At 55.9% G+C, this 26,162-nt stretch overlaps 1 protein-coding gene across 13 annotated transcripts; it reads right to left on the bottom strand.

Moving 5' to 3' along the window:
- Nucleotides 1-5,120: 5,120 nt before the first annotated feature.
- PDLIM7 (PDZ and LIM domain 7) lies at nt 5,121-24,733 on the bottom strand. 13 transcript variants are annotated; one of them, XM_021084379.2, is made up of 14 exons: nt 24,656-24,733; nt 23,585-23,690; nt 19,453-19,604; nt 19,341-19,371; nt 18,780-18,898; nt 18,372-18,392; nt 17,967-18,103; nt 17,769-17,805; nt 16,749-16,810; nt 16,355-16,592; nt 15,188-15,368; nt 5,796-5,916; nt 5,591-5,706; nt 5,121-5,460 (listed from the first exon to the last, which is right to left on the bottom strand). In XM_021084379.2, the coding sequence occupies exons 2-14, from the start codon at nt 23,678-23,680 to the stop codon at nt 5,374-5,376; spliced, it is 1,398 nt and encodes a 465-aa protein (XP_020940038.2). In that variant the 5' UTR covers nt 23,681-23,690; nt 24,656-24,733; the 3' UTR covers nt 5,121-5,373. The 13 variants fall into 13 exon arrangements, with proteins under 13 accessions (XP_020940038.2, XP_020940035.2, XP_084869897.1 ...); XM_021084376.2 differs by having other exon boundaries at nt 16,355-16,810; XM_085013771.1 differs by having other exon boundaries at nt 16,355-16,810; nt 18,376-18,392.
- Between the last annotated feature and the right edge of the window lie 1,429 nt (nt 24,734-26,162).

Here is a 26,162-nt window from a genome sequence, read left to right as displayed (position 1 = left end):
ATCTGGCATTGCCATGAACTGTAGTGTAGGCCAGCAGCTACAGCTTTGATTCGACCCCTAGCCTGAGAACCTCCATATGTGGCAGATGCAGCCCTAAAAAGACAGGGAAAAAAAAAGTCTCCAGTGGGGCAGCTGAGCTGGCAGGATGTGGGTTTGAAGCTGGCTGAGGGGCATTTTTCCTGATAATAGAGAGAGTTACCTGAGAATAAAGCCAGCACTAAGAAAAGCAGAACTGGAGTTCCCGTCGTGGCGCAGTGGTTAACGAATCCGACTAGGAACCATGAGGTTGCGGGTTCGGTCCCTGCCCTTGCTCAGTGGGTTAACGATCCGGCGTTGCCGTGAGCTGTGGTGTAGGTTGCAGACGTGGCTCGGATCCTGCGTTGCTGTGGCTCTAGCGTAGGCCGGTGGCTACAGCTCCGATTCGACCCCTAGCCTGGGAACCTCCATATGCCGCGGGCGCGGCCCAAGAAATAGCAACAACAACAACAACGAAAAGACAAAAAAAAAAAAAGAAAAGCAGAACTGAGAGATGGAGAGAGAAAGGGATTGCTTGGGGGGCAGCTGGGGGGGGGGGTGGGGAGGGAGAGAAAGAGAGAGAACACGTGCTGCTCAGAGACTCCGGATACAACTGTCACACCCATGGGTACTGGATCTGGCCATGTCTGAAGCCATTAACCTTTTCAGTTAAATGAGACAAATTACCTGTTTTTGCTAAATGAGTTTGAATTACACCTGAAAGAGTCCTTCCCAGTAGACCTAGTCCCTAAGCAGTGGTCATTTTTGTCATTGGCAAGAGACATGGGTGAAAGCTGAGTTGACCTTCTAGTGCCCCTGGCCCCTAAGCGGGAGAACCCAGGCTGGTCCTGGGACCCTCCTGGGCATTTCCACACTGCACAGTCTCCCAGTGCTGGCCCGGCCTCCTGAGTTCTCCACAGGCTCCCAGCAAGCTGCTTCTTGCCCCACTGCAGCCTCTGGACCCCTAGGGCTGCCCCCAAACCTTTAGGCCCCAGCTGAGGAGTAGCCTTTCTTCTACTCTCAGGTTTGGCTTGGGACTCAGGCCAACTCAGGTTGGACTGCCAGCCACAGCTGCTGCTCCCTGTGCGCAACGGGGCCAGGCCCTTTAGCCCCCAAGCTCAGCTCCCCTCTGGGAGCAGGACCCTGTGTACCTCACAAGTGTTCCAAGGCCATGTGGGGCCCAGCACTGAGAAGGCAGCAGCGGAATCCAGTTCCTGCCTGTGTGTACCCTGTACTCCACCGCCTGTCTCCCTGCTGACTTCAAAGGAGCTCAAGCCGCTCTGAGCTGGAAAAAGCCCCTCCCAGCCTGCTGTACCTCCGGTTGCCCACTCAGCCCCCTGGCATGGGCTCTGCCCCCTCGGCTGGGGAGACTGCATGCTCCAAGAGCGCTAATGGCCTCTCCTGCCTGGTACAGAGACATTTCCCAGTACCCTCACCCTCCACTCACGTAGCCTCATGCCCAAGCTTAGGAACACGGTGATCCTTGTTCATTGCCGGCTCATTGCTGGGGTGCAGTGGCGAGTGCCTTGGCCTTTAATCCTTGGAGCAGCAGACTCGGGCCATTCCAGCTAGGTGGCTCTGGACAGGTCACTTTCCCTCTCTGACCCTCATATATCTCATCTGAATGCCATCTCTTAATGACATCTCTCTTAAGCACTTTTTTTTTTTTTTTTTTAAATGGCTGCACACTCCACATAGGGAAATTCCCAGGCCGGGGTTGAATCTGAGCCACGGTTTTGGCAATGCTGGATCCTGTGGCTGGGGATCAAACCTGCACCTCCACAGGGACCAGAGCCACTGTAGTCAGTTTTTTTTTTTTTTTTTTTCTTTTCTTTTTGTTTGCATTTTTAGAGCTGCATCTGCAGCATATGGAAGTTCTCAGGTTAGGGGTCAAATGGGAGCTGTATAGCTGCTGGCCTATGCCACAGCTACAGCAGTGCCAGATCTGAGCTCTGTCTGTGACCTACACCACAGCTCATGGCAACGTCAGTTCCTTAACCCACTGAGTGAGGCCAGGAATGGACCCCGCATCCTCATGGACACTAGTCGGGTTCATTACTGCTGAGCTACCACAGGAATTCCTGCAGTCAAATTCTTTTTTTTTTTCTTTTTGTCTTTTGTCTTTTGAGGGCCGCACCTGCAGCATATGGAGATTCCCAGGCTAGGGGTCTTATTAGAGCTACAGTTGCCGGCCTACACCACAGCCACAGCCACAGCCACACCAGTGTCTTCGACCTACACCAAGCTCATGGCAATGCAGGATCCTTAACCCACTGAGTGAGGCCAGGGATCAAACCCGCCACCTCATGGTTTCTAGTCAGATTCGTTTCTGCTGTGCCATGACGGGAACTCCGTGCAGTCAGATTCTTAGCTCACTGTGCCACAGTGGGGACTCCGAGTGTGTTTTGATGATTAAATGCTATCTAAGCAATTGCTCTCTGTGGTTCCCAGCAGAGAGATAGCCACTCAGAGCAGGTCCCCATGCCTGTTTTACTCCCATCTAGGCCAGCTCTGCTTTTCTGGGATTCAATCCCTCACTCTCTGCCCTTCCCTCTACTCTCTTTATCCACCTTCCAACTTCTTCAACTACCTTCCCCAGACAGGAGCCTCCCATCTGCCTCCTCCATCCCTCTTGGCTGCTCAGCTGACCACGGCTGCCAGTGGTCCTCTGGGCCCACCATGGCCAAGCCTCTTAAGCTGTCTACACTCTCTCACCTACACTCTCTCTACACTCTCCCCCTTGATCTTCCAAGCCTGGCAGGGGCCCCAGCTCTCTGCTAATCTGATCTGGCCAACAGCCCCTTGTTGCAAAATGCCACAGGGGTTCCTTGGCCTTATCTGCCTGATTGACATGCGTAGTGACTTCTGGAAACACTCCTGCCCCACCCGGGCTTCCCTGCCCTGAGCTCTCTCAGGAGGCTGTGGTGCTCTGCTTCTGGCTGCTCCTTCTGCTTTCTCTGCCTTGTGCTGTGATGTTGCTGCGTCCCCACCCTTTGTCTCTTTTCCATGCTGGGGTCCTGGCCATCTTCGCACTGGATTTGGCCCATGTTTAATATTTTTTGTGAAATAGGATTTTTTTAAAAAATCTAACTCAGTTGCCAATATTGAAAAACCAGATTTCACATAAAAATCTGAATCTCTGGATGCTGTTGGTAAATTAGCAGATCTGGCCAGAGCTCAGCATTCCCAGGGCTGCCCCCAGAAGGCTCCCCACAGTCGGTTCCTAGCAGCACTCACCCTCCGCCCCTGTGCTCTTGCTTGCTCGTATCCATGGAAACCAAGGATGGACTGAGAGGGTTTCATGGTTCAAGAGAAGTGGGAGAGAGTACTTTGCTTTGTGGAAATGAAAGGTATTATACATTTAATATGCCAGGGAGGTCTAGGTTGAGAGAGAACCACATCCTACCTGCTTTACCTCTGATGTGACCTGCCTGGGCCCCTCTCTGGGAATCAATGATGACTGTGATAACTGCCCTGGATCTGCCCCAGTTGAACCCAAGGTGAACCTGGACTTGAGTCTTCAGCTGCTCCCTGAATTTGTCTCTTAACTATCTCACAGGCACCTCATTCAGCCTGGCATTCACGTGCTGGGCACCATCCTAGGCTCGGGCAAGACATCAAGAAAATGACCAGGAAGCCCTGCCCTCATGCTCCAGGGGTCCTTGAGACAAACACAACAGAGAGGCCCTTCTCTTCTCTTAAAGGGCTTAGGCCCAAGCACCTGTTGAGACTGCCAACAATTTCAGACGTGCTGAAGGTCCTCATGCCAGGGTGCCCGAGGGCAGGTGGCCTTGCGCACGCTGCATTGTCCTGGCCTAGTCTGGGAACTCTCCTCGGTTCCTCTCCAGTCCAAGCTTGGAAGACGAGAAATAACAGTCCCCCTGGAGTAGTGGAGGGCACCAGGAGGAAACAAGAGGCCCCAGAGAAAGAGGGGGCCACAAACAAAGCCTCCAAGTGTTGAGGTAACAGGCAGAAGAGAGCTTCTTTTTAGGGCCGCATATGGAAGTTCCCAGGCTAGGAGTCAAATTGGAGCTGCAGCTGCCAGCCTACACCACAGCCACAGCAACACAAAAACTGAGCCACTCCTGCGACCTGCACCGCAGCTTGCAGCAATGCTGGATCCTTAACCCACTGAGCAAGGCCAGGGATGGAACCTGAATCCTTGTGGATGCTAGTTGGGTTCTTAGCCTGCTGAACAACAAAGGAAACTCCCAGAAGTGAGCTTCTGAGGGGCGTTCCTGGAGCATGGCACTCAGGGCCAGCCAGTGCCAGGATGGTGCACCCAGCTTTGGGCCTGGCTTCCAGCGTGGCTTGTGGCTCAGTGGCCGCACGACCTTGATCAGGCCTCCTAAGTTTTCCTGTGTAAAATGAGAGTAACTGCAGATACCTCACAGGGTTCCTGGGAGGATCAATGTAAGGAATGGCTGGTATATTCCAGACACCTGGCAAACTCGTCTCCCTTCCTCTCCTCATCCCTCAGCCCAGGCCTCTGCTCTAGGCTCCCTGGGAACTGTCACTGAGCTCCATCTCTGCCATGTGGCTTTCCTTCCTTCCCCTGGTGCCCGGCCTTTGTCCTAGTCTCCCTTCTTCTGCCCGCCCTGCTCACAGCTCTCGGGGCTCTTTCTACCACACAAACCTGAACTCTCCTGTGCCCTGGTCTTCCCACCCCCATCTTGTCCTCAGGAGGTCGTTCCCACTCCTGGCCTCACACGTGTGGCCTCCTAGGACCTGAGGGCTGCCCTCTCCAGCCCTGCCTTCTCCGGCTGCACCACATGATGGACCCTCACTCTGGGGCACTACTTTCCACATCCCACCTCTACAGACGTACCTCACCTCCAGGGCCAGACCAGGCTTCCTCGACGCTGCACCCGTCTCGGCCAGCAGAGCGGATTCCCCTTTGCCACCTCCTGCTGACCGTGAGCCCTCTGCTCCATGCCTCAGATCTCACTTTTTTTTCCGGCTGCACGCACAGCATATGGAAGTTCCCAGGCCAGGGACTGAATTCAAGCCACAGCTGTAGCAATGCCAGATCCTTAACCCACCATGCCCCAGTGGGAACTCCAGAACCCACCTTTCTTGATGCGTAGGAGGAAGTACACAAGGGACACGGCTGGATACAGGTTTATTGTGGCTCTGGATGTGAACAGGGGCCGGTGTGGCCAGCACCAGTGTGAGGTGGTGGTGGAGGGAGTGAGAGGAGGTAAAAGAGGTGGGGCAGGGCCCAGGGAACCCCGGGCTCGGGCCAGGAGTTGGGGTTGGGGCGACTTTTGCTAGCCCTACCCAGAAATCTGGGGCAATGACTCCAGAACCAGTGACCCCTCAGTCAGGGCTGGGTGGGCAGCGGCCCATGGGAGGGGCTCACACATGGGAGAAGGCGTGGCTCTTGCAAAGGGGCTTGTCCTTCTTGGAGTAGAAAGTCTTTCCTTCCAGGTTGATCTGACATATCTGGGTACAGCCAAGGTCCAGTCACATGGGGTTGGGGGAGGCAGGAGAGGCCCTTTCCCAATCTCTGTTTTCAGAGGCAGGGGTGGGAGGGAGGCCAGTGAAGAACAGGGCTCTGGGGAGGGGCACTCACCGCGCACACAAAGCATGTGTCATGCCAGCTGAAGCCCAGCGCCTCCAGGAAGCGGTCCCCGGCATCGATCTTGAAGTCACAGCCTCGGCATTTTGTGCCAAACATCTTCTCATAGTCTGAAGATACACCGAGGAAGGGGGCGCAGCATGTCCCCCTGCCCGACCCCCTCACCCTGCCCCACCCCCTTGCCCGTTCCACCCCATACCTCGCTCGCAGTAGGGCACCCCTTCCTCCATGTAGAAGGCCCTGTTCCGAATGGGTGTCTTGCAAGCTGCGCAGGTGAAGCAATGCACGTGCCAGGTCATCTTCAGGGCATGCATGATCTCCTGGAAGGAAATGAGAGTCACCTGGCAGCCCAGCACCCTCCTCTCCAGAGCCCAGGACCCAGGAAGGCAGGCTTGGCCCTCTTTTTTCATGGTAAATGTTACATGTGCACACCCACTGCTTGCACACCCACAGCCCCCAACCCTGAGGTTTCCCTGTGGCTGTCTACTACGCCACATCTAAAGCTCAGCTCCCTGTCGCCACAAACCTCCCCCAGCCCCACAGCTGTCTCCATCTCAGTTGACAGCAACTCCATCTGCTCCAGCCAAATGCCCACTTTCTCCCACACCCCACTTCGGGTCTACCACAAAAGTCCCCCTTCAAGATACATCCGGAATCTGACCACTTCGGAGAGCCTTTTTTTGGGGGGAGAGCTTGTGCCTGGGCATTAAGAAGTTCCCAGGCCAGGGATCAAATCCGCACCACAGCAGTGACAATACTGGATCTTTAACCCACTGAGCCACCAGACTGTGAGGCAGCCCCCTCACAGCCTCCTTGATGTGGGATGTGAGCCGTCGGCACCTCTGACCTGGGTTGCTGCACAAAACCGGCTTCTGCTCCTCCCTTGGTGGCTCCAGACTGACGGCAACCTAGGCCAGGCCACATTCTCTATGCTCCAATCCCTGCTTGCTTCACAGTTCTCTGAGCAAAAGCCAAAGCCCCGGAGTTCTCTTGTGGCTCAGCAGGTTAAGGATCCAGCATTGTCACTGTAGTGGCTTGGGGTCACTGCTATGGCATGGGTTCGATCTCTGGCCTGGGAACTTCCACATGCCAAGGATGCAGACCCAAAAAAAAAAAAAAAAAAAAAAAAAGGCCAAAGCCCTCCGAAAGGCCAAGAGGCCTGCAATCTGGCCTGTCCCTCTGTTTTCCCCACAGGGCCTCTCGCCCACAGTTGACACACCAGGCACACCGTCTTGGAGCTTCACCAGCTGTCCTTCTACCCGGACTGCTCTGCCCCAGATATCTGCAAGGCTCAGCCCTCAGCTTCTCCAAGTTTCTGCTCAAATGTCACTTCCTCCAGGAGACCCACTCTGACACCATCAGTTCATACGCCAACCTGCCTTCCCAATAGCTCAAACCTGCACTTCCTTTTTTTTTCCATATGAACATACTACCAGGTGGTTTACCTATTGTGTCTCTTTTCTCTCTCCTTTTTCTCTTTTTATTCTCTCTCTCTCTCTCTTTTTTTTTTGGTTGCCTGCACCCACGACATGTGGAAGTTCCTGGGCCAGGGACTGAAACTGTGCCACAGCAGGGACATCACCGGACCATAAACCACTAGGGAACTCCCTTTCTTTTGTTGTTGTTGTCTTTTTAGGGCTGAACCCGTGGCATATGGAGCTCCTCAGGCTAGGGGTCAAATCGGAGCTACAGCTGCCAGCCTAGCCACAGCCACAGCCACGCAGGATCCAATGCATCTTCGACCTACACCACAGCTCACGGCAACATCAGATCCTTAATCCACTGAGCGAGGCCAGGGATCGAACCCGCATCCTCATGGATGCTAGTTGGGTTTGTTAACTGCTGAGCCAAGACGGGAGCTCCCTACCTATTGTGTCTATTTCTTATTGTCTGCTTCACCCCATTCTTCTTCCTGCCCCAACATAAGGCCAAGGAAAGCACAAAATGTCAACTGTTCTATTAGCTGATATATCCCAACAGTGCCTGGCCTGTGAGTGTGCTCATGACTTCGGTTAACTTGTTCCACTGGAGGTCTGACAAAGCAGGGGCTTGCTGGTGGGTTGAGCTCTCCCTGGGCAGCAGAGGCAGAGAGCAGTGGGGAGCCCTGAGGGGGCTGTCAGATCAGATCTGTGGGTCCCACTAGACCTTGCTGCTTAGCTGGTGGCTTGGCCAATAACTTTACCTTCTTTTGACACTTGGCTCCTTCCCTTCGTGAATGGGGAACCTAATCCCAGCTCTGCAGACTTGTTGTGAAGATGGCCTCACATCAGAAGCTGGGGGTCCCAAACCTAGTGCCTGCCATGGCCAGGTGCCTTCCACAAAGGAGCAAGTTGGGTTGGGACTGTGTGGTGGGGGAGCACCTGTTCTGCCTGCAGGGGTGCTGCTGACCGTCTCATCAGGCATGCCTGGAAGGCTCAGGCTGAAATCTCAGTGTTAAAGTCACATCTGATTTTTTTATATAGGCCATTAATTTAAAAATGAAACATAGGGAGCTCCTGCTGTGGTGCTGCAAGTTAAGAATCCGGCGTTGTCTCAGGTAGCGCAGGTTTGATCTCCTGCCTGGTGCAGTAGGTAGGTTAAGGATATGGTGTTGCTGCAGCTGTGGCATAGATGGCAGCTGCGGCTCAGATTCCATCCCTGGCCAGGGAACTTCCATATGCTGTAGCTGTAGCAGGAAAAAGAAAGAAAAAAAGGAAACACAGAGTTGGATTCTCCTATGGCTCAGCAGGTTAAGGATCTGGCCTTGTTACTGCAGAAAGAATGGAAGGAAGAAAGGAAGGGAGAGGAAGAAAGGGAGGGAGGGGAGTTCCCATCATGGTGCAGTGGAAACAAATCCAACTAGGAACCATAAGGTCATGGGTTCGATCCCTGGCCTCGCTCAGTGGGTTAAGGATCTGGCATTGCCCTGTACTGTGGTGTAGGTTGCAGACGTGGGGCAGATCTTGCATTGCTGTGGCTGTGGTGTAGGCCAGCAGCTACAGCTCCAATTTGATCCCTAGCCTGGGAACCTCCATATATCGCGAATGTGGCCCTAAAAAGCAAAAAAAAAAAAGACAAAGAAAAAAGAAAAAAGGGAGGGAGAGAGAAAGGAAGGAAAAGAGAAAGAAAGAAACAAAGAAAGAAAAAAACAGTGTGGACCAAGCAAGACATAAGCATGGGAAGCACCTGGCTCTCAGCTGGCCCTCTATAAGAGCAATGTCACATCTCACATACACCCCAGCTGAGAAGTTACTGCCACCCCCATTTTAGTACAGCTCAGAGAAAGTGACTTGCCCCAGGTCACACAGCCAATAGACAGCAGAGATGTGTTTTGAGCCCAAGTCTGGCTCACTCCAAAGCTGGCTCTTCCCACTGTCTGGTGTTGCTTCTTTTCAAGGACCAGACATGGGGTCCAGGGAAGGAACTGGGCTGTGAGCTGATGGAACCGGGGCAGGGGGGGTGCTGGGGCTGGAGCGTGGGGAGCCTGGGGTTGGGCCCAGTGGGCATGTGGCATGGAGGTAGGTTGCTGCCAGCATCCAGAAAAACCCATGAGCCAGTTTTCCATGTCTCTTACCCCCAGAGCTTCCTAAATCTGCCTGCCTCTCCTGTCCCCACTGCCCTGACCCAAGCCCTCCCCCAGCTGTCTCCCTGTACTCCAAGGAGGCACATCTGACCTCATTAGTCCCCAGCGCCAAACTTCTAACACAGCTCCTGCCCACCTCTTCCGCCTCATCTCACACCCTCCTCGGGTGCTGCCTTGTGACACAAGCTGTTCCCTCTGCTTGGAGCATGGAGCATTCTCCCCCGATCTTTTTCCAATCTAATTTCTACTCAAGTTTTAAGTTCAGTTTACAAGGCCACTTCCGTGCACCCTTTTTTTTTTTTTTTTTTTTTGGCCACCCCCTTGATGTGCAAAAGTTCCCAGGCCAGGGATCAAACCCCAGCCACAGCACTGACAACACCAGATCCTTAACCACTAGGCCACCAGGGAACTCCAGCATCCACTCCTTCAAGTGTTTACTGACCACTTCATATATACAGGGCACAGTATTATTGGTGAGCAAATAGCCCTGGTCCCAGCCCATGGAGTTCACCCCTGGGGAAGATAGGAGACAAGAGGCCTGGGGGGTAGCGAGCAAACTGTGAGGAGCCTGGCCTGGTGGAGAGGGTGGGTGTCAGGGAAAGCGCCCCAAGGAAGTGCCGTTAGTGTCCCAGATGAGAAGGAATGAGGTAAAGAGGACACTAAGGAGTCTTCTTAGCAGAAAGGACAGCCTGTGCAAAGGCCCTGCAGTGAGGGGAGCAGCACACTGGCAAAACTTACTCCTCCGTGGCTGAAGCACTGGAGTAAGGGGTGCTTATGGTGAGTGGTGAGCCTTGAGAGCATAGAGCTCCAGAGGGTCCCCAGACCAGGACATGTCCTTTTTTTTTTTTTTTTTTTTCTTTTTAGGGCTGCATGTGTAGCATATGGGAAATTCCCAGGCTAAGGGTCAAACCAGAGATGGAGCTGCCAGACTACACCACAGCTCACAGCAATGCCAGATTCCTAACCCAGTGAGCGGGGCCAGGGATCAAACCCGAATCCTCATGCATACTAATCGGGTTCATTACTGCTGAGCCACAATGGGAACTCCTTTTTTCTCTTTTTTAGCTGCCCTGTGGCATATGGAGTTAGGAATTAGATCTAAGCCATAGGTGCAATTTAGCCACAGCTGCAATGTCAGTTCCTTAACCCACTGTGCCAGGCTGGAGATCAAACCTGCGTCCCAGCACTGCAGAGACACCATGAATCTTGTTGCACCACAGCAGGAACCCTAGATGTGTCCCCTCTAATATGCCCTCTCCCATCCCCCCAGAGCTTCCCTCCAACTCTGCTGAAACAATCTGATTGCCCTGTGTTTCTCTCCCCGCGTTCCACTCTGAGATCCAAGAGCAGGCACAGTTCCAAGTACCAGGAGCAGGCACAGCCTGAGGCCCACGGCAAGTTGGGAAGGTTAGCCTCCTGCCCCATAGGAGGGTGAGGAAGGGGCCCTCTGTTAGGCTCTGGAGATCCTGCAGAGGGGAAGCCACACTGTGGAACTGTTGGCCTAGGCTGGGGTAGGAGCAGGGCTGGCTACCTTCTTCTGGGCTTATTCTAGGACCCAGGAGCCAGCCAGGCACTGAAAGCCTTGGCACCTCATCTGTGGTCTGGGTGATAACCCTGCCCACTCAGAACTAGGACAGGGTGGGATAAGAGTGTGGTATAAGGCAGGCAGAGCCGTCAGCAAACAGTTGTGCCTTGATCTGTGGAAAGCAAATCCAGATGCCCAGCTTAAGAAAGCTTCTGGGATCCAGCCCATCCTGCTAGAAAAGTCCAATAGGGCGTGGCCTAGTCTGGTGGGGAGATGACTATGATGTTGGACAAAACTTCCCTCATCTGTTTTTTGCATTTTTTTTTTCTTTTTTCTTTTTTTGGCCGAACTCATGGCACATGGAGGTTCCTGGGCAAGGGATGGAATCCGAGCCTTGGCTGTGACCTACGCCACAGCTGCAGCCACACTGGATCTTTAACTCACTGTGCCGGGCCAAGGATCAAACTTGCGCCACCACAGAAACAATGCTGGATACTTAACCCACTGTACCCCATTGGGCACTCCAAAATGTCCTCATCTGCTAAGATGAGAAAACTCAACTTTAAACTGACTTCACAGTATGACTGTGAAGCTGGATGTCTCCACACAGTAAGTGCCCTACAATGCAAACAGAGACTGTGATAATATCCATTCTCCCTTTCCAGTCTACTGATAGAACCCCCATTCTTTGCTGGGCATATAGCTATACAAAATAGACTATATTTCCCGCCCTCCCTTGCAGCTGAGCATGGTCATGTGACTGAGTTCTGGCCAATGGGATGGAAATAAAAGGGTTGGGTGGCAGCATCTTCTAAAGATGGCTTCCATTCCTTCTTGCCTTTTCAACTCTCTGCTAGTTGGAACATGGAAATTTTGCCTGAGGCTTAAGAGTCATCTTGGACTATGAGTGGTTAAGTAAGCTAATGCTGAGCATGTCCGAGAAAGAAGATACAGGAGCCTGGATCTGCCTACAGCCCCAGACTGCCCACCTCTGGACTTCCTTAGGTGAGAGATAGTTGCCATTATTTTGAGTTTTCCAGCACTTGAGTTCAAGGTAATGGTCATTAATATGAAAAACACCACAGAACTCTCTGGTCACATCTGGAAGCTCTGCTTATGGATCCAGTAAGAGGGAGAAGCGTGAGTGGCAAGACAGCCCACACTGGAAGTCGGCAGTGCCTGGGGCTGCTGTGGCTGGGCCCTCATGCTCTGTAGCCTTGGGCAGTTTCTGCCCTTCTCTGGGCTTCAGTTTTCATTCAGGTACAAATGGAACCTCCTCAATTTGTCATGCTGCCTGCTCACCCCCCTTTCCTCGGGCTGCTCAGCCCTTGTTACCCTTCTTCTGTGTGAGTTCCTGGGGGCAGGTCCACGGCTGTCTCTTCACAGAGTGTCCCCAGCGTGGACACCCTGGGGATAATAAAGAGAACGAGTAGGAGAAGGTAGATGCTGCATCACTCTTAGCCCATGACATGTGCTGACCCAAGTCCCAAGCCCAGCTCCAGTGGCAGCTAGGTTGTCCTGAAGGAGACCTGGCCAGGCTGTGCTATATATTTAGCTTCGGTGGGAAGAATATGATTTTTTTTTTTCTTTTTACTGCCATACCTGGCGCATATGGAAGTAAGTTCCTGGGCCAGGGATTGAATCGGAACTGCAGCTGTGGCCAGCCATAACCATGGCAATACTAGATCCAAGCCGCATCTGTGACCTACGCTGCAGCTTACAGCAACACTGGATCCTTCCTTAACCTACTAAGGCCAGGGATCAAACCCACATCCTCACTGAGACAAAATCAGGTCCTTAACCCTCTGAGCCACAACAGGAACTCCTAGATTTTTTTTTTTTTTTTTCCCTTTGGCTATGCCCATGGTTTGTGGAAATTCCTGGGCCAGGGATCAAACCCATGCCACAGTAGTGACCCGTGCCACTGAAGTGACAGTGCCAGATCCTTAACCCAATGTGCCATAAGACAACTTCAGGAATAGGATTTTTAATCACAAATTTTTGAGCCTAAATTTCTGGCTTTGCCAATCAATAGTCCTGAGCCCTTTCAAGCACCTGAAGTCATCTTTCAGGGTCTCCATTTTCTCATACATTAGGAACAGCAGATACTATGGATTAGCCTCTCAAAAGCCTGTCATAACCCTCCTCTCTTTTGCGTTCCTCTCTTACGGAGGATGGAAGCTAAAACACTGGATTTGTCAGCTTCCCCCACAGACCAGGTGCTCAGAGGATAACAATTTCAACCACTGAGATAAAGATGCAAGCTCCTGGTTTTCCTTCCAGAGTCAAAAAGAAAGCATCTGCCCCTTCTCTCTCCTTTCTGCCTGCAACAAGAAAGTAGGTCTGGGGCTTGAGGACTCACCTGGCAACCATGATACAATAAACCTGGGGACATAGGCCCACATGCTAAGGATTTCAGAACTAAAAGACAGGAAAAGCCTACAGGCACCCCTGAGCTGCTATTCTACCCCTGGAATTCCTGCAATGGAAGTAAACCCTACCCCTTCTGTTTCAATCTCTGTTAGTGGGTTTTTCCATTATCAGAGCTAAATGCAATCCCAACAAAGCAGCCATCTCTTTTGTTTGTTTTGCTTTTTAGGGCTGCACCCAGGTACATGGAAGTTCCCAGGCTAGGGGTCAAATCGGAGCTGCAGCTGCTGGCCTATACCACAGCCATGGCAACATAGGATCCGAGCCGCATCTGCGACCTACACCAAGTTCACAGCAGTGCCTGATCCTTAACCCATTGAGCGAGGCCAGGGATCCAACCCACATCCTCATGGATACTAGTCAGGCTCATTACCACTGAGCCACAATGGGAACTCCATCTGCACATTTGTGAGTCTCAACGGGGAGTGTCTGGATGTGCACATCTTTGAAGTCCCTTCCACCAGCTCCTCCCCCACCCCAGCTCAGACTTCCAACACCCTCAAAAATCAGCCTCCACACGCTTCTCTGGTCTGACAGTGCCCCTCCACTGCAGATGAGACCGAGCTCATTGTAAGATGGTCAGGGCTCTCATGCTCGGCCGACTCTCCCTCAGCACCCACTGTGCCCACCCTCAGCCTGGTGAAGCCCTGCCTGCCCCTTCACACTCGATTCAGAGGGCAGCTCTTCTATCCACAAGCCTTATTTCTCCTTCTGCCCTATTGTCTGAGCCGTTTCTGCTGCACAGGACCACTGACCCCAACAGGAACTCCCAGCAGCCATCCTTTGTTTTGGCCTGATCAGCATTTACCTCCCCACTTTAGGTTTTATTTCAGGGAGCCAGTCCTGCAGTTCAGGTGAGGCCAATCAGACCTCTCACTCCAGAGGTGGATGTCACCCAGGTCTGGTCAATTAGTGACGGGGTTGGCTCAGAGATGGGCATGTGATGCAAGCCAAGCCAATGAGTATTAGCAATGAAGACTCCTTTTGTTTTTTTTTTTTTTTTTGGCTGCAGCCATGGCATGTGGAATTTCCCGGGCCAGGGATCAAACCTGTGCCACAGCAGTGACCAGAGTCACCAGGGAACTCCCAGCACTGGGACTCTTTTTTTTTTTTTTTTTTTTTTGCTTTTTAGAGCCGCACCCGTGGCATAGGGAGGTTCTCAGGCTAGGGGTCGAATCAGAGGTACAGCTGCCGGCCTGCGTCACAGCCACAGCAACACCAGATCAAAGCCGCATCTGCAACATACACCACAGCTCATAGTAATACTGGATCCTTAACACGCTGAGCGAAGCCAGGGATTGAACCCGCAACCTCACGGTTCCTAGTCAGATTCATTTTCACTGTACCATGAAGGGAACTCCAAATTTTTTTTTTTTTTTTTACTTTTTAGAGCCGCATCCGAGGCATATGGAGGTTCCCAGGCTAAGGACAGAATCAGAGTTACAGCTGGTGGCCTATGCCACAGCCACAGCAACGCAGGATCCGAGCCACAGCTCACAGCAATGTCAGACCCTTAACCCACTGATGGAGGCCAGGGATCGAACCGGCAACCTCATGGTTCCTAGTCAGATTCATTTCCACTGCGCCACAACAGGAACTCCCCAGCGCTGGGACTCTTGATGCATCAACTAGCACAGAGATACTCTTGTTTACTCTGTGGTGCTAACCTGGGGAGATATAACCCTGGAGCCACTGTGCCACCACCTCTGCCACTTTCCAGGGAAAAGCATACCAGGAATGATACCAACACAGATGAAATCAGAGGCATGTGGTAGAAAGACTCCTGAAGACCTCAAGCACCTTCATTCAGCTGGACCTGAAGTGAGCGACCCTTGACCATTCTGATTATTTGCACCAAAACTTTCTTGCTTGAGCCCTTTTGAGTGTATTTAGGTCATTTATTAAGAGGATCCTTGCTGATGGAAAGGGGGGTTAATTTAGCAGCCCGATGGTTAGGCTCAGGACCCAAAGGGCTCCTGCAGGGAGAGTCCCCAGGCCCAGGAGTTGCTCAACAACACACCCCAATGCTCAAGGGTGGAACTTGCCCTCCCAGTCACCCACCAGCCCCACTCACGCCTGTGATCTTCTTCTTGCACTTGGCACAGCTTGGTGCATAGCGCACATCATAGCAGGGCGGGCAGAAGATGGAGCCCTTCTCCTCGAAGAAGCCACCCTCTTCCAGGACCTTTCCACACTGGCTGCACACAAACTCCTCGGGGTGGTACGCGTGGCCCAGGGCCACCAGGTAACGGCCCCTGAGGGGGAGGTGAGGGCAGTGAGTGGGAGTAGAGGCAAACCGGGTCGGAGCCCCAGGGGGTGGACCCAGTGCCTATTCTGAAGCTTCAAAGGGAAGGTTCATTCTCTCCACCTCCAAATAGGGAAGAAACAAGCTTTTGAGGTGACTTGCCCAAGGTCACACAGCAAGACTGAGGCTGCCGCACTCTGATGATGGGAGATGAGAGACAAGGGCAGTGTTAGAACTGGGAGGACGGTTACACTGGGTGGGGGCTGCTGACTTAGGCCTGAAAAGTTGAACTAAGAACTGGTGCCCTGGGAGGCAGGAGGCCCGGAGAGCCCGGGAGCCCTGAAGACCAGTGGACACTTGAGTTGGTATCTTCCCTTTCCTGCTTGCCTGTTCCATCTGGCCTGGGGAGGACCCTGCTGGTCCCAGATAATGGGGGTATCTGAAGAAGGGACTGCTTCACAGAGCCCAAGAGCTGACAGGAGTTGAGAGCAGCATAGGGCCAGAGATGAAAATGAAGAAGGGTCTCGAATCTGACACGCTGATCCTAGGGGGGCTGGCTGATTCTGCTGGTCCCCGGGGAGCAGTGCAGAGAGGGAGGGACCTCTGGCCTGTCTGCTCTGAGAGCAGAGGCTTAGCAGAGAGAGCAGGACGGAGAGGGGTGGAGGGGCTGGGAGGGGGCAGGCCCTTCCTCGCCCAGAGAGCAGCGAGTCTAGGGCTGCAGCTTGGCTGTGTGGCTGGCACTTCCACCCTTTCACCAGGGCAAATGCTGACAGAGGCTGATGGGGCTGGGCCAGGGGTAAGTAATGCCGGATTCAGAACTGGAGGACCCAGGCCAGATCCCCTACCCTCACTCCAACTGGGGCTCAGATCCTTATCCTTGTATAGGGGCAACTGAGATGAGTGGGGAGATGGATGGGGGAACAAAGGTTGGAAAGACACCAGGGCTGGACTTCAGGTCAGGAAAGGCCAGGGTAGGAAAAGAACAGGGCCACCTACCGGATGACTTTGTGGCACTGGTGGCACACGGGAGTCTTCCCATTACTGCCGCTGCCCCCTCCAGGGCCCCCTCCAGCAGCGGCCTGCACAATGGAGGTGCGGTTCTGCATAGGCGTGGGTGTGGCTGGCTGGGTGTGCCGGGTCAGCACCGTGCTGGTCTTGTCCGGGGCATAGCGCTCAGCAAATGCAGGGTCCACAGCCCAGGGTGGGCGGCTGGTAGGGCTGGGGGTGGGAGGGCCTGCCAAGGCCAGGAAAGTGGCTCCAGGGGGTGTGCCCAGGGACCCCACCACAGGACGAGGGGGATAGCCTGGGCCAACTTGGAGGAGCCCACCCCCGTCCCCCTGGAGGTTACCCACCCTTGCCCAGGCCCAAAGCCAAGCCCACTCTCTCTCACCAGGCCAGGGTTCCTGGGGTGTAGCTGAGGCTGGGGCTGGGGCTTCTGTCCTGGGCACCTGGCTGCAAGATCTGCCATTCAAGGCCCTGCCTTGCTGAGACTCCTGGCATGGCCCCTCCCACCCCACCTTGGTCCTGCTGGCCCCATGGGAGATGCCTGGGTGCATGCACTGCCAGGTTGGGCTCCAGGTCCCTGGGGTAGGGATAGGTAGGGCAGCTTTTCCTAGCTGGGGTCCAGCTGGCTGGCCGCTTGCACAGGGCTGTGAGGTAGGGCAGGGCACTGACTCTGGGGCAGCTCTTGGGGCTCCTTCTGATGGCAGGGCCCTCTTTGCTGGGTACCCACCCACTGAGACCCAGGCTGGCAGGGCCCACACTGGATCCGAACTCATCTGACACCCCCTCACCCCAAATGCAAACCAAGCCCACAAAGACAGAAGACAGAGGCAGAGAAAGCAGGGCCGAGGATGTTTATTTTCATGCCCAAGCCAGCACAGACCTGGCAGACAGCAGTACCATAGGGCAAAGAGGGAAGGCAGTGTCAGATGGAGCTGGACCCTGTGCCAGGAGGGTAGCCAGGGCCAGGCCAGCAGGAGGCTCAGTCCAGGGGCAGGAAAGGGATGGGTGAGGTAGGCAGAAGCTGGAGGCACCAAGGTGGGGTGCCCTGGGCGGAGGAATAGAAAGAGAGAGGCGCAGAGGGCAGCCGGCCAGCGAGGGCCAGGCTACGACTGCACGTTGAGCACGTGGGCAGAGCGCTGGTGGTGCCAGTCCCGGAGGCGGGTGTAGCGTGGGCTCTGCAGCTCCAGGACATACTTTTCCCTGAGGGGCAGAGAGAGAAGGAGGAGGAAGTGGAAGGAAGGAGAGACAGAAGGGAGGGAGGAAGGGAGGGAGGGAGGGAAGAAGGCAGACAGAAGGAAAGAGAATGAAGAAGTCTGGCTAGGGGCAGCCAGGAGCAGCCTCAGGGTGGTGGCTGGAATTGGAGAGACAGGAGGTGAGAAAGAGGGACTGGCGCTCCTCCTGTTACCTTGATTTTTTCAGGTGCTCCTCATCCGGGTCTTGCACTGAGAGGGCAGAGACAGGCATTGGCCAAGAGAAGACAGAGGCCCACCCCGGCCGTGAGCCCTGGCAGGGGGTCACATGCTGCCAGAGCAGGCACCAGCTGAGCCTAGGCCTGGACCGGTGGCCAGGAGGAGAGTCTGCCCTTCCCTGGGCTGGCACTTACTGAACTCGGTGCCCGTGAGGTGGGCGAGGATGCGGAAGGAACGGGACTGGCCTGTCCCAGGCCGCGGCCGCCAGTCCTCCGTGTCCTCCATCAGCCGCTGCTTGCTGGCATCTGGGACCAGCGGTCGGAGCGGCTGTCTGTGGGGAGGGTGTGGCTCAGAACCTCATGCTAGGGGTGGGCAGAGGGGGGGCAGCCCCTCCCCGGATTTGGCACATGTGGGCTATGGTAATGGGAGAGGTGAGAAGGGCAAGGCCAGGGGCCCTGTTGGGTGGGGGGTGGGGTAACTAAGTGGGAAGGGAGGAGGGCAGTCAAGGTGAGAGAGGGCAGCCAGGGTGGGGAGGGGCCACCGCCCAGAGTGCCAAAAAAAAAAGGAAGAAAAGGAGGGGACAGGCAGAGGGGGCTCACTGACTTGTCAGGGGTCTGCACCTGTGAAGGAAATGGACAGATGGACAGATAAAGGAACAAAGGGACAGACACAGGGGAGGAAGAAAGATGGTAAGGGGTCAGAGTAGCCAGGGGGCAAGGCTGCACTGAGTGTCTGAGGCTCAGCCGGCCACACCCCAACCCCAGGCCACCGGTGAGGGGCACTGCCTCGCTCAGAGCCCCCAAGAGGGCAGTGGCCAGGGGAGGAGCCACACTCTTGGAGGAGCCCTGTGCCTGCAGTCCTTGCCCTGGCCGCCAAGGGTTGCTGCCGCACGGTTCCGGCCAGGCTGGGGCGCAGCGCAGACGGAGCAGCAGCGGGCAGCCGGCGGGCGTGGGGCAGTGGACGGATGGCGTGGGTGGTGCGTGGGTGGACGGGCAGGATGGACCTACCCATTCTGCTGCGGGGCGTTGTCAGCGGGCGGGGGCGCCCCGAAGGGGCGGGCCGTCTTGTTGAGGGAGGCGCTGGGTACAAAGGTGTACCGCGGGGGGTCCGCGGCAGGGGCCAGGGCCTGAGCGGAGACAGAGCGGGCAGGGCGGGCGCGGGGGCGGAGGAGGCCTGGCCGGACTGGGGCGCCCTCCTGGCTCGGAAAGGACGGCGGCGCCCCAGCTCCACCCCCACACATCTGGCCTGAGGCTACGGGGAGGGGGCGACTCAGGTTTCAAGGGGCCCATTTGGGAGCAATGATCTCAGCCCACGCGGCCCGAGGGCGGGCAAACGAGTGCGGCTTGCAGCCCAGGCAGGCAGGCGGACGGACAGCCAGGCAGGCATGCGTGGTGCCCTGACCGTGCGGCAGCCCCCATCCCAACTCTCAGTTCCTACTCCCCAGCTCTGGCCTCCTCCCTCTTCTCATGGCCAAGGATGCGGTACCAAGGGCACCAGGGAGGGCAGGTCAGCCCAGACCTCCAGACCCACCCAACCCACTGCCCAGATGTCCCAGGCCCATCACCTACCTTCTGCTGTTTACTCTGTGCTGGCTGGGCCCTAGAAGAGAAGGGGAAAGGGTGATGACGGGCCAGACCCACAGGGGCCCCGACTTGCCAGATCTGCTCAGTGCCTACAGACCTGCTGAGACCCAGGCTGAGGCGCTCCCCGCAGGCACGGATCTTATTCTGGGCTTCGATGTGTGTGAGGCCTCCTGCATTCTCGCCATCGATGCTCAGCACCCAGTCACCTACTGCCACACCGGCCTGTGCAGCTTTACCTCCAGGAGTGAGCTAAGGAGAGATGGAATGTCATGGAAGCCCAAGACTGCTGACCAAACTCAGGCTAACAGCCACCAACCCTACCCTTCCTAAGCTGCCCCACTTGCAGAAACCAGAGTTCTCTTCATTCAACATTTCTGGGGACTTCCCATCACAGTTCAGTGGTAACAAACTCAACTAGTATCCATGAAGATGCCAGTTCGATCCCTGGCTTCGCTCAATGGGTTAAGGATCCAGCATTGCTGTGAGCTGTGGTATAGGCTGCAGACATGGCTTGGCTCCGGAGTTGCTGTGGCTGTGGTGTAGGCCAGTAGCTGCAGCTCCAATTCGACCCCTAGCCTGGGAACTTCCTTATGCCTCGGTGTGGCCATAAAAAAAAAAAAAAAAAAAAAAATTCTGGGCAGCACTGGATACTAAATCGATCTAGGAGAGGGTAGGGCTTCATGTGAGCTTCACCATCAACTCAGTTACTCTGCTTAGTTATTTGTTCACCTCCATGGACCTCCCCTCAGTCCAGAAACTGCTGACATCAACAAGCAGCCACCTTCAGGCTAAAACCCAAGCTTCTCAGCTCCAACCGCAGCCTTTTGAGGCCCCTGCTGGCCTCTTGCCCAGGCCGTCCCACCCACCAGACATGCCCTCTGGTTTGTTTGTGTGGCAAGTTCCTCCCTGACCACTGCTGGGTGCTCTCACTGACCTCTCACATTCCTAGCACCCTGTCCTGGAGCCATCTGCAGGGATCTACCAGGACCCTTTGAGAGCCACGAAGAGGCCGCATCACCTCTAGGTTCCCAGTGATCAGTGCCTGAATGGGGCTCAATGTGTTAGCAGGGGCTTCATGGGCTGTAAATATACATATCACCCCAGACTGCCACATCACCCTCTCCCCACAATCCTTCAGCCTCTGGGCTGGGAATCTTTGGTTCCTGTGGCAAATGAGGAGCAATAGTAGTAGTGGAAGGGTCACCACTAGCATGACCTGAAACCATCAAGATGACTTCTGGGAAGTGGCGGGCTTTGGTGAAAGGAGGGTAGAATGGGCTGCCTATGCTGTGAGAGAGTCCGGTGATTTATGAAGGCCTTGAATGCTGGAAGGAACCAGGATCTGGCCTTGAGGTTGATAGCAGTATCAAGGCCCGGGGTCGGGTGTTTCCCAGGGCCCTGACAGAGGTGACCCTGAAGAATCCAACCGGGCTCTCCCTGCCTTCCAGCCTGGTGGCAGCAACACAGGCAGGAGTGGGACTGCTGTTCATTTGTCTAAGCTCACAGGGCTGCCTGGCCATCTGGCAAGGGGCCTGGCATTGAGCAGGCTCAGGATGAAGTGCTGGGAGGCAGATTCACACCTCACAGACTCCTTAACCTCCTTAGGTTTGAGGGGTACAGGCTGCCTGTGGCCCCAGGAGGTTCCTCAGGTGGGCTGATGCTCAGACTGCATTGAGGCAGGCAAGAGGTTCTAGAGAGATGGCTCAGGGATCATAGTGCAGAGACTGATGGCACTAGGGTAAGAAGGGAGAGCTGGGCTTGATGGCTCTAGTTCATGCTTGGGAGGTTAGAAGAGTCAGACAACTGGAGGACCCTTTGCTCACCAGCTAAATAGTTAGAAGAGCAGCCTACCTACTTTATTGAGTACCTAGTACTGCCACATCCTGAATCCTCCAACAACCCTGTGGAGTAGAGTCTAGGAATATAGCTATTTCACACATGGGAAAACAGAGAGGTTAAGTAACTTGCTGCAAGTCACCCAGCTAGCAACTCAAGAGGCAGCGCCAGGACTCTGACCCTACCAGGCTACCTCTGCTGAGGGCTGGAGCCCAACTCAGGCTGGAAAGACTCCCTGACCCTCTGGCTGGGTTTAGGGTCTGGATCCCCTATCTTACCTCCAGTTCAATTCAACCCCTTACAATGGGCATGGGGAAGTGACACCCTTGAGGGGAAGTGACTTACTCAAGGTCATGGTGAGTCAGTAGAAGGGAAACCAGGTCTGGCCACTCCCTCCCCACATTGGGGCCTGGGAAGTGTGAGCTAAGCCTGAGGTGGGGGGTATGGGGTGGGCAGAAGCAGCTGGCTCCCAGGGAGGGGCTGGGGAGCTGGGGACTACTCCTCCCCTGGAGTGAGGAGGACAAGAAGCACAGGAGAGATAGGGGAGCAGTCTGAGAGGTAGAGACAAAAGCAGAAGAGAGGTGGGGGGTCGGGTGTGTCTGGAGAGAGAAGCAAGGAGGCCCAAGGGACCGGGGAGGGGAAAAGCCAGGGGGTTGGACACTGCACGGAGGTGGGGGGTGAGTCAGCCTGAGGGCTCCACGGAGCAGCCCAACCCCCAAATCCCAGACGTTACCTCATCTCCCAGGCTCGGGCCCATAGCCAGCCCTAGCCCCTCCCTCCCCACTCCACGCTGGGGTCAGGGTAGAGGGAGAGAGGGCGGGCCCAGCTCAGAAAAGACCACCCCACACACCCGCCCACCCACCAGGGCCTAGGTCCAACTCCAGGGCTGGGCTCAGCTGGTGGCCCCACCCACATGCTAGGCCTGCTGACAAGGGAGCCTGGGCTCAGGGTGCCCCCAGCAGGCCACATCTGAAAGTCCATCCCCTAGGCTACTTTGTTGCCCATCCTCACCAAGGAAGAAACTGAGGCTCAGAGGCCAAGCCAAGGCCTACAGCTACCCAGTCACACTGGCTAGCACTTTCCCAGGGAAGGGGTATACAGGGGGAGGTTTCCAGGGCTGGAGAGACTCGAGAATTGTGTACAGGGTGGGTATATGTGGTAGGGAGATCACTGCCCTTAGCTACCCTTCTGGCAGCGCAGCTCCCAGGGTAGGATCCCTGAGAACAGTGACAGCCTAGCTGTTCTGGCCACCAAGCCCAATTCCGACAGACTCTGCTTTGGGGCCCCCTTGAGCTCAGCTGCGGCTGGACAACCCTCCGGCCCCCTCTAGGCTGTGCTTGCCCTGGGCTTCCTGCCAATAGCTGCCTGCCCACCAGGAGCCTGGGTGGGTCTCTCTGGATAAGCGGATATGGGAGCAGGAAGTCCCCACCTCCTCCTGAACCCACCCTCCACCCCCCACCACAGTGAGAGATACCAGCCCAAGGGCTGGACTCTCTCTCAGGGCAGGCAGCTTGTTTTACATGTCCCACGGCCGATCCCATGGCTAGAGCCACAGCCTGGGGGCGATGAGCTGAGGGGCCCACTGATGTGGTCAGGGGTCCAGGCCCAGACCAGCCTTTTTCAGCCCTGCAGACTCCAGCCACCAGTTGGCCATCCCTGCGTGGGGCTGCATTCTTGGGCTTATAAGGCAATCCCCCTGCCACAGGGAGGAGCCGGCCCCTAGCTCCACCCCCACCAGGACAGGATCTCAGAAGCTGAAGTCAGAGTCCTAGAGACCCATCCCAACCCCTGCTTGGGGTCAAAGGCCACTCCATCCTGAATGGGACCAGTGGATGGGATGGAAGGTCCTCACACAGGCCGGGGAGAGGCACCCCTCACACACACAGACTGCTGGCCATCCCTGTGGCTGAATTCCAATCCCTGTTTTGCCACGGAGTTGCTGAAGGAGCCCTTTCACCTCTCCGAGTCCTGAGTTAGCTCATCTGGAAAAACAGGATGACAGTTGCTATTCCCTGGGTGGCAGTGAGAATGAAGTGAGATCCTGCAGTCAGAGAGCCCTGCCTGGGGCCTAGCTCCAAGCATTGCTCTCTCAAGGAGCTTAGACACTTCCTGGAGACCTCAGAATGGGCATCCCCCTGGGCCTTGGAGGTGGCCACAGGAGCTTCGTGGAACAGCATCAGGTACAGTGCAGTGCTAGGGAAGTGTGGGGGCTCCTCTCCTAGTATCTCCCTAGTTAGGTTGGTAGTCTTCGTGGCAGTGCCCACATATCTGGACCTGGGCACCTCCTGGCCTACCGGCCGTGGCTCACTCCTGTTCAGGCTCTTTCTGTCACCCACTGGAGATCTGAGCACCCCAAGACCCCTGGGGGAGCCCCTCCCTCAATCTAGGCTCACCCGGGAGATGGAGAGGGGCACATTGAAGTCCTTGCCCCCCTGCAGCCGGAAGCCCCAAGGTGCTGGCCCCTCCAGCACCACCTTGAAGGAATCCATGGTGCCGCTCCTGAGAGGAGAGAAAAGGTGAGCAGCTGGCATGGTGGGTACACAGGCAGGCCTAGCTCTGGACATCAGGCTTGGACTAGTGCCAGGAAGGCACGAGCAGACGCTGAGCACACCCAGGGCAAGGGTAGGAGGGTAACTTGTTAAGTTTGGCTGGGCTGCTAGCTGGCAGACTTCACTTTGGAAAGGCAGCGGCAACCCCCCTTCCCCAAGGGACAGGGTGGGTGAGGGGAGCCCGAATCCAGCCTTGAGATTCTTTTCATCCAGGAGTGGATCGCAGGGCTAATTTGGCTCTGGCTTCCCCCCAAGCCATCCTTGAGCCTGGAACTAGACGGCAAGGCCAGTCCGGGGCCGGCGTTCCTCCTTCCCCCCGCCCCCAGGTCCCGGCAGGCAGGCCACGGCTGGAGCCTGCTCGGACTATATAAGGCGTGTAAGCTGACACTGTGCGGAGAGCCAACGGAGGGAACACACGGGGGCTCGGGACGCGAGGGGGAGGGGAAGGGGGGGAGGCGGCTGGAGCGGGTACTAGCCATTCCCGGACTAGTCGAAGCTGCCGTGACCCAGGGCGGGACCCCTGAGCGCTGGGGGAACTGGGCGGGTGCGCGGCCTCTGCGTAGGTCGGTGGGGACTGGGACTTCAAAGCGTGGCCAGGAAGGGAATTCATCCTAGAGTTCAGTGGGGGTGATGCCTCCCCCACAGGCCTACCCTCCTGACGTGACTCGGTTTCCCCCTGGTTCCCCGCCCCGGCCCCATGCATTGGCCGAGTCCCGGGGGCAGGAAGCGGCGCAGGCGCCAATCGGCCCCGCCGCAGCCGGCTTCGCCTCAGGAAGGCGGGGGCGGGGGTAGCGGCTCCCGCACGCCGGAGGAAGCGCAGCTTTGGCCACGACCCCTAGTGCCCGCTGTGGCCCCTAACAGGCCTCTGCCCCCCCGCCTGGCCCAGCCCGAAACGCCCCGCACAGTCGCCTGTACCTGCTCGGCCCCTCCGGGGCGCTGCTCAGCAGCGGGCTCCAGAGAGCCGCGCTGGGATCCGCCGCCCGCGTTCTGGCCCCGCCCCCGCCGCAGACATCAGCTATGAGCCCGCTGGAGGGGGCGTGGCCTGTGGCCACGCCTCCGTCAAAAGTTGAGCCCATGAGCAGTCTCCCAGGCAGTAGGAAGCCCCGCCGAATCCTTCCGTACCGCCCAATCACGAAGTCCGGTCTCTCTTTGAGCTGTAAGGCAAGGCTCTCCCTGGTCCCCTTAATGGGGCGGGGCCTGGGTAGGGTGTGGGGGGGTCTGGGCTGCTGGACAGCCCAACCCGCGGCTCGCCCAGCCCCTTGCGCCTCCCTCTGGCCGAGTGAAAAGCAAGTCACCAAGCAAACCAGGCAGATCTGGACCTGAGTCATCTCTAAACCCTAGTTTCCTACTGGGAAAGTGGGACAGTAATACTCGCCTCACAGGCCACCGTGAAGATAGGCATAGTTTGGCGTAAGGCACAGCCATTGATAGCTCAAGAATATCTAAATCGGGAGTTCCCGTCGTGGCGCAGTGGTTAACGAATTTGATCCCTGGCCTTGCTCAGCGGGTTAAGTATCCGGCGTTGCCGTGAGCTGTGGTGCAGGTCGCAGACGCGGCTTGGATCCCACGTTGCTGTGACTCTGACCAGTGGCTATGGCTCCGATTAGACCCCTAGCCCGGGAATCTCCATAATGCCGCTCCTGCGGCGAGCGGCTCTAGAAAAGGCAAAAAGACACACAAAGACACACACACAAAAGGAATATCTAAATCGGACAGACTTGGTCTGGAAGAGGGAGGGGGTGAACCTTGGAGGTGGGGTTAGTTGAGGTCGACACAGGGGGAGCTTACAGTTAAGTTTGCAGAACACTCCACCAAAGGCAGCAGACAGAGGTATAAAGGCCTTTGGCTCCGCCCCGACCCTATGCCCTGCCCTCACTCCTACCCCCTGACCCTCCGAAGGTTTAGGGCTGACCCCCAAACTGTCGAGATAGTCCTGGTACCCCACTCCAGAGTGGGCAGCGCCTCCAGTGGGGGTTTCACAGACCCCACAGCCCCAACGCTAGCGCAGTGGGAGGAAACTGACCAGGGATCAGGATGGGCATCCACCCCTCACCTCCTTCTAGGGCATGGCTGTGGCTACTCTCCTACCTCCACCATCATCATTACATTTCCCCCTATTCTGCATCATTCCCCTCATAATATAAACTGTAAGAATTTTCACTTTTTTTTTTTTTTTTTTTTGGCCTTTTCTCATTATAGGGCTGCACCCAGGGGCATATGGAAGTTCCCAGGCTATAGCCGCCGGCCTATGCCACAGCCACAGCAAGGCCACAACAGGAATTCCAGTTACTTCCTAATTTAAACTTTCATTTTCCCCACCTCCCTAACTCCTTCCTTACTTCAAGGAAAAAAAATAAAAACAGTGTTCATCTGGTTAGGCCAGTAAAAATCATGAAGTTTTCCTTCCTTTCTCATCTGTGTC

Source organism: Sus scrofa, chromosome 2 (genome assembly GCF_054392235.1).
Source record: "Sus scrofa isolate SSC_HxYL_T2T_F1_AM1 chromosome 2, Sscrofa_HxYL_maternal_Yorkshire_Landrace_v2.0, whole genome shotgun sequence".
Classification (NCBI taxonomy): domain Eukaryota; kingdom Metazoa; phylum Chordata; class Mammalia; order Artiodactyla; family Suidae; genus Sus; species Sus scrofa.
Note: the sequence above shows the minus strand (reverse complement) of the source record. Positions and strands in the feature narration are given on the sequence as shown.

Coding starts and splice junctions, on each gene's coding strand:
- PDLIM7 (XM_021084376.2), bottom strand. CDS start 23,680: ATGGATTCCTTCAAGGTGGTGCTGGAGGGGCCAGCACCTTGGGGCTTC. Junction 18,104..18,371: donor TGCAGACCCCTGACAAGTCA/GTGAGCCCCCTC, acceptor CCCTCCCCACAG/ACAGCCGCTCCGACCGCTGG. Junction 16,811..17,768: donor GAGCACCTGAAAAAATCAAG/GTAACAGGAGGA, acceptor CAGATCTTGCAG/CCAGGTGCCCAGGACAGAAG.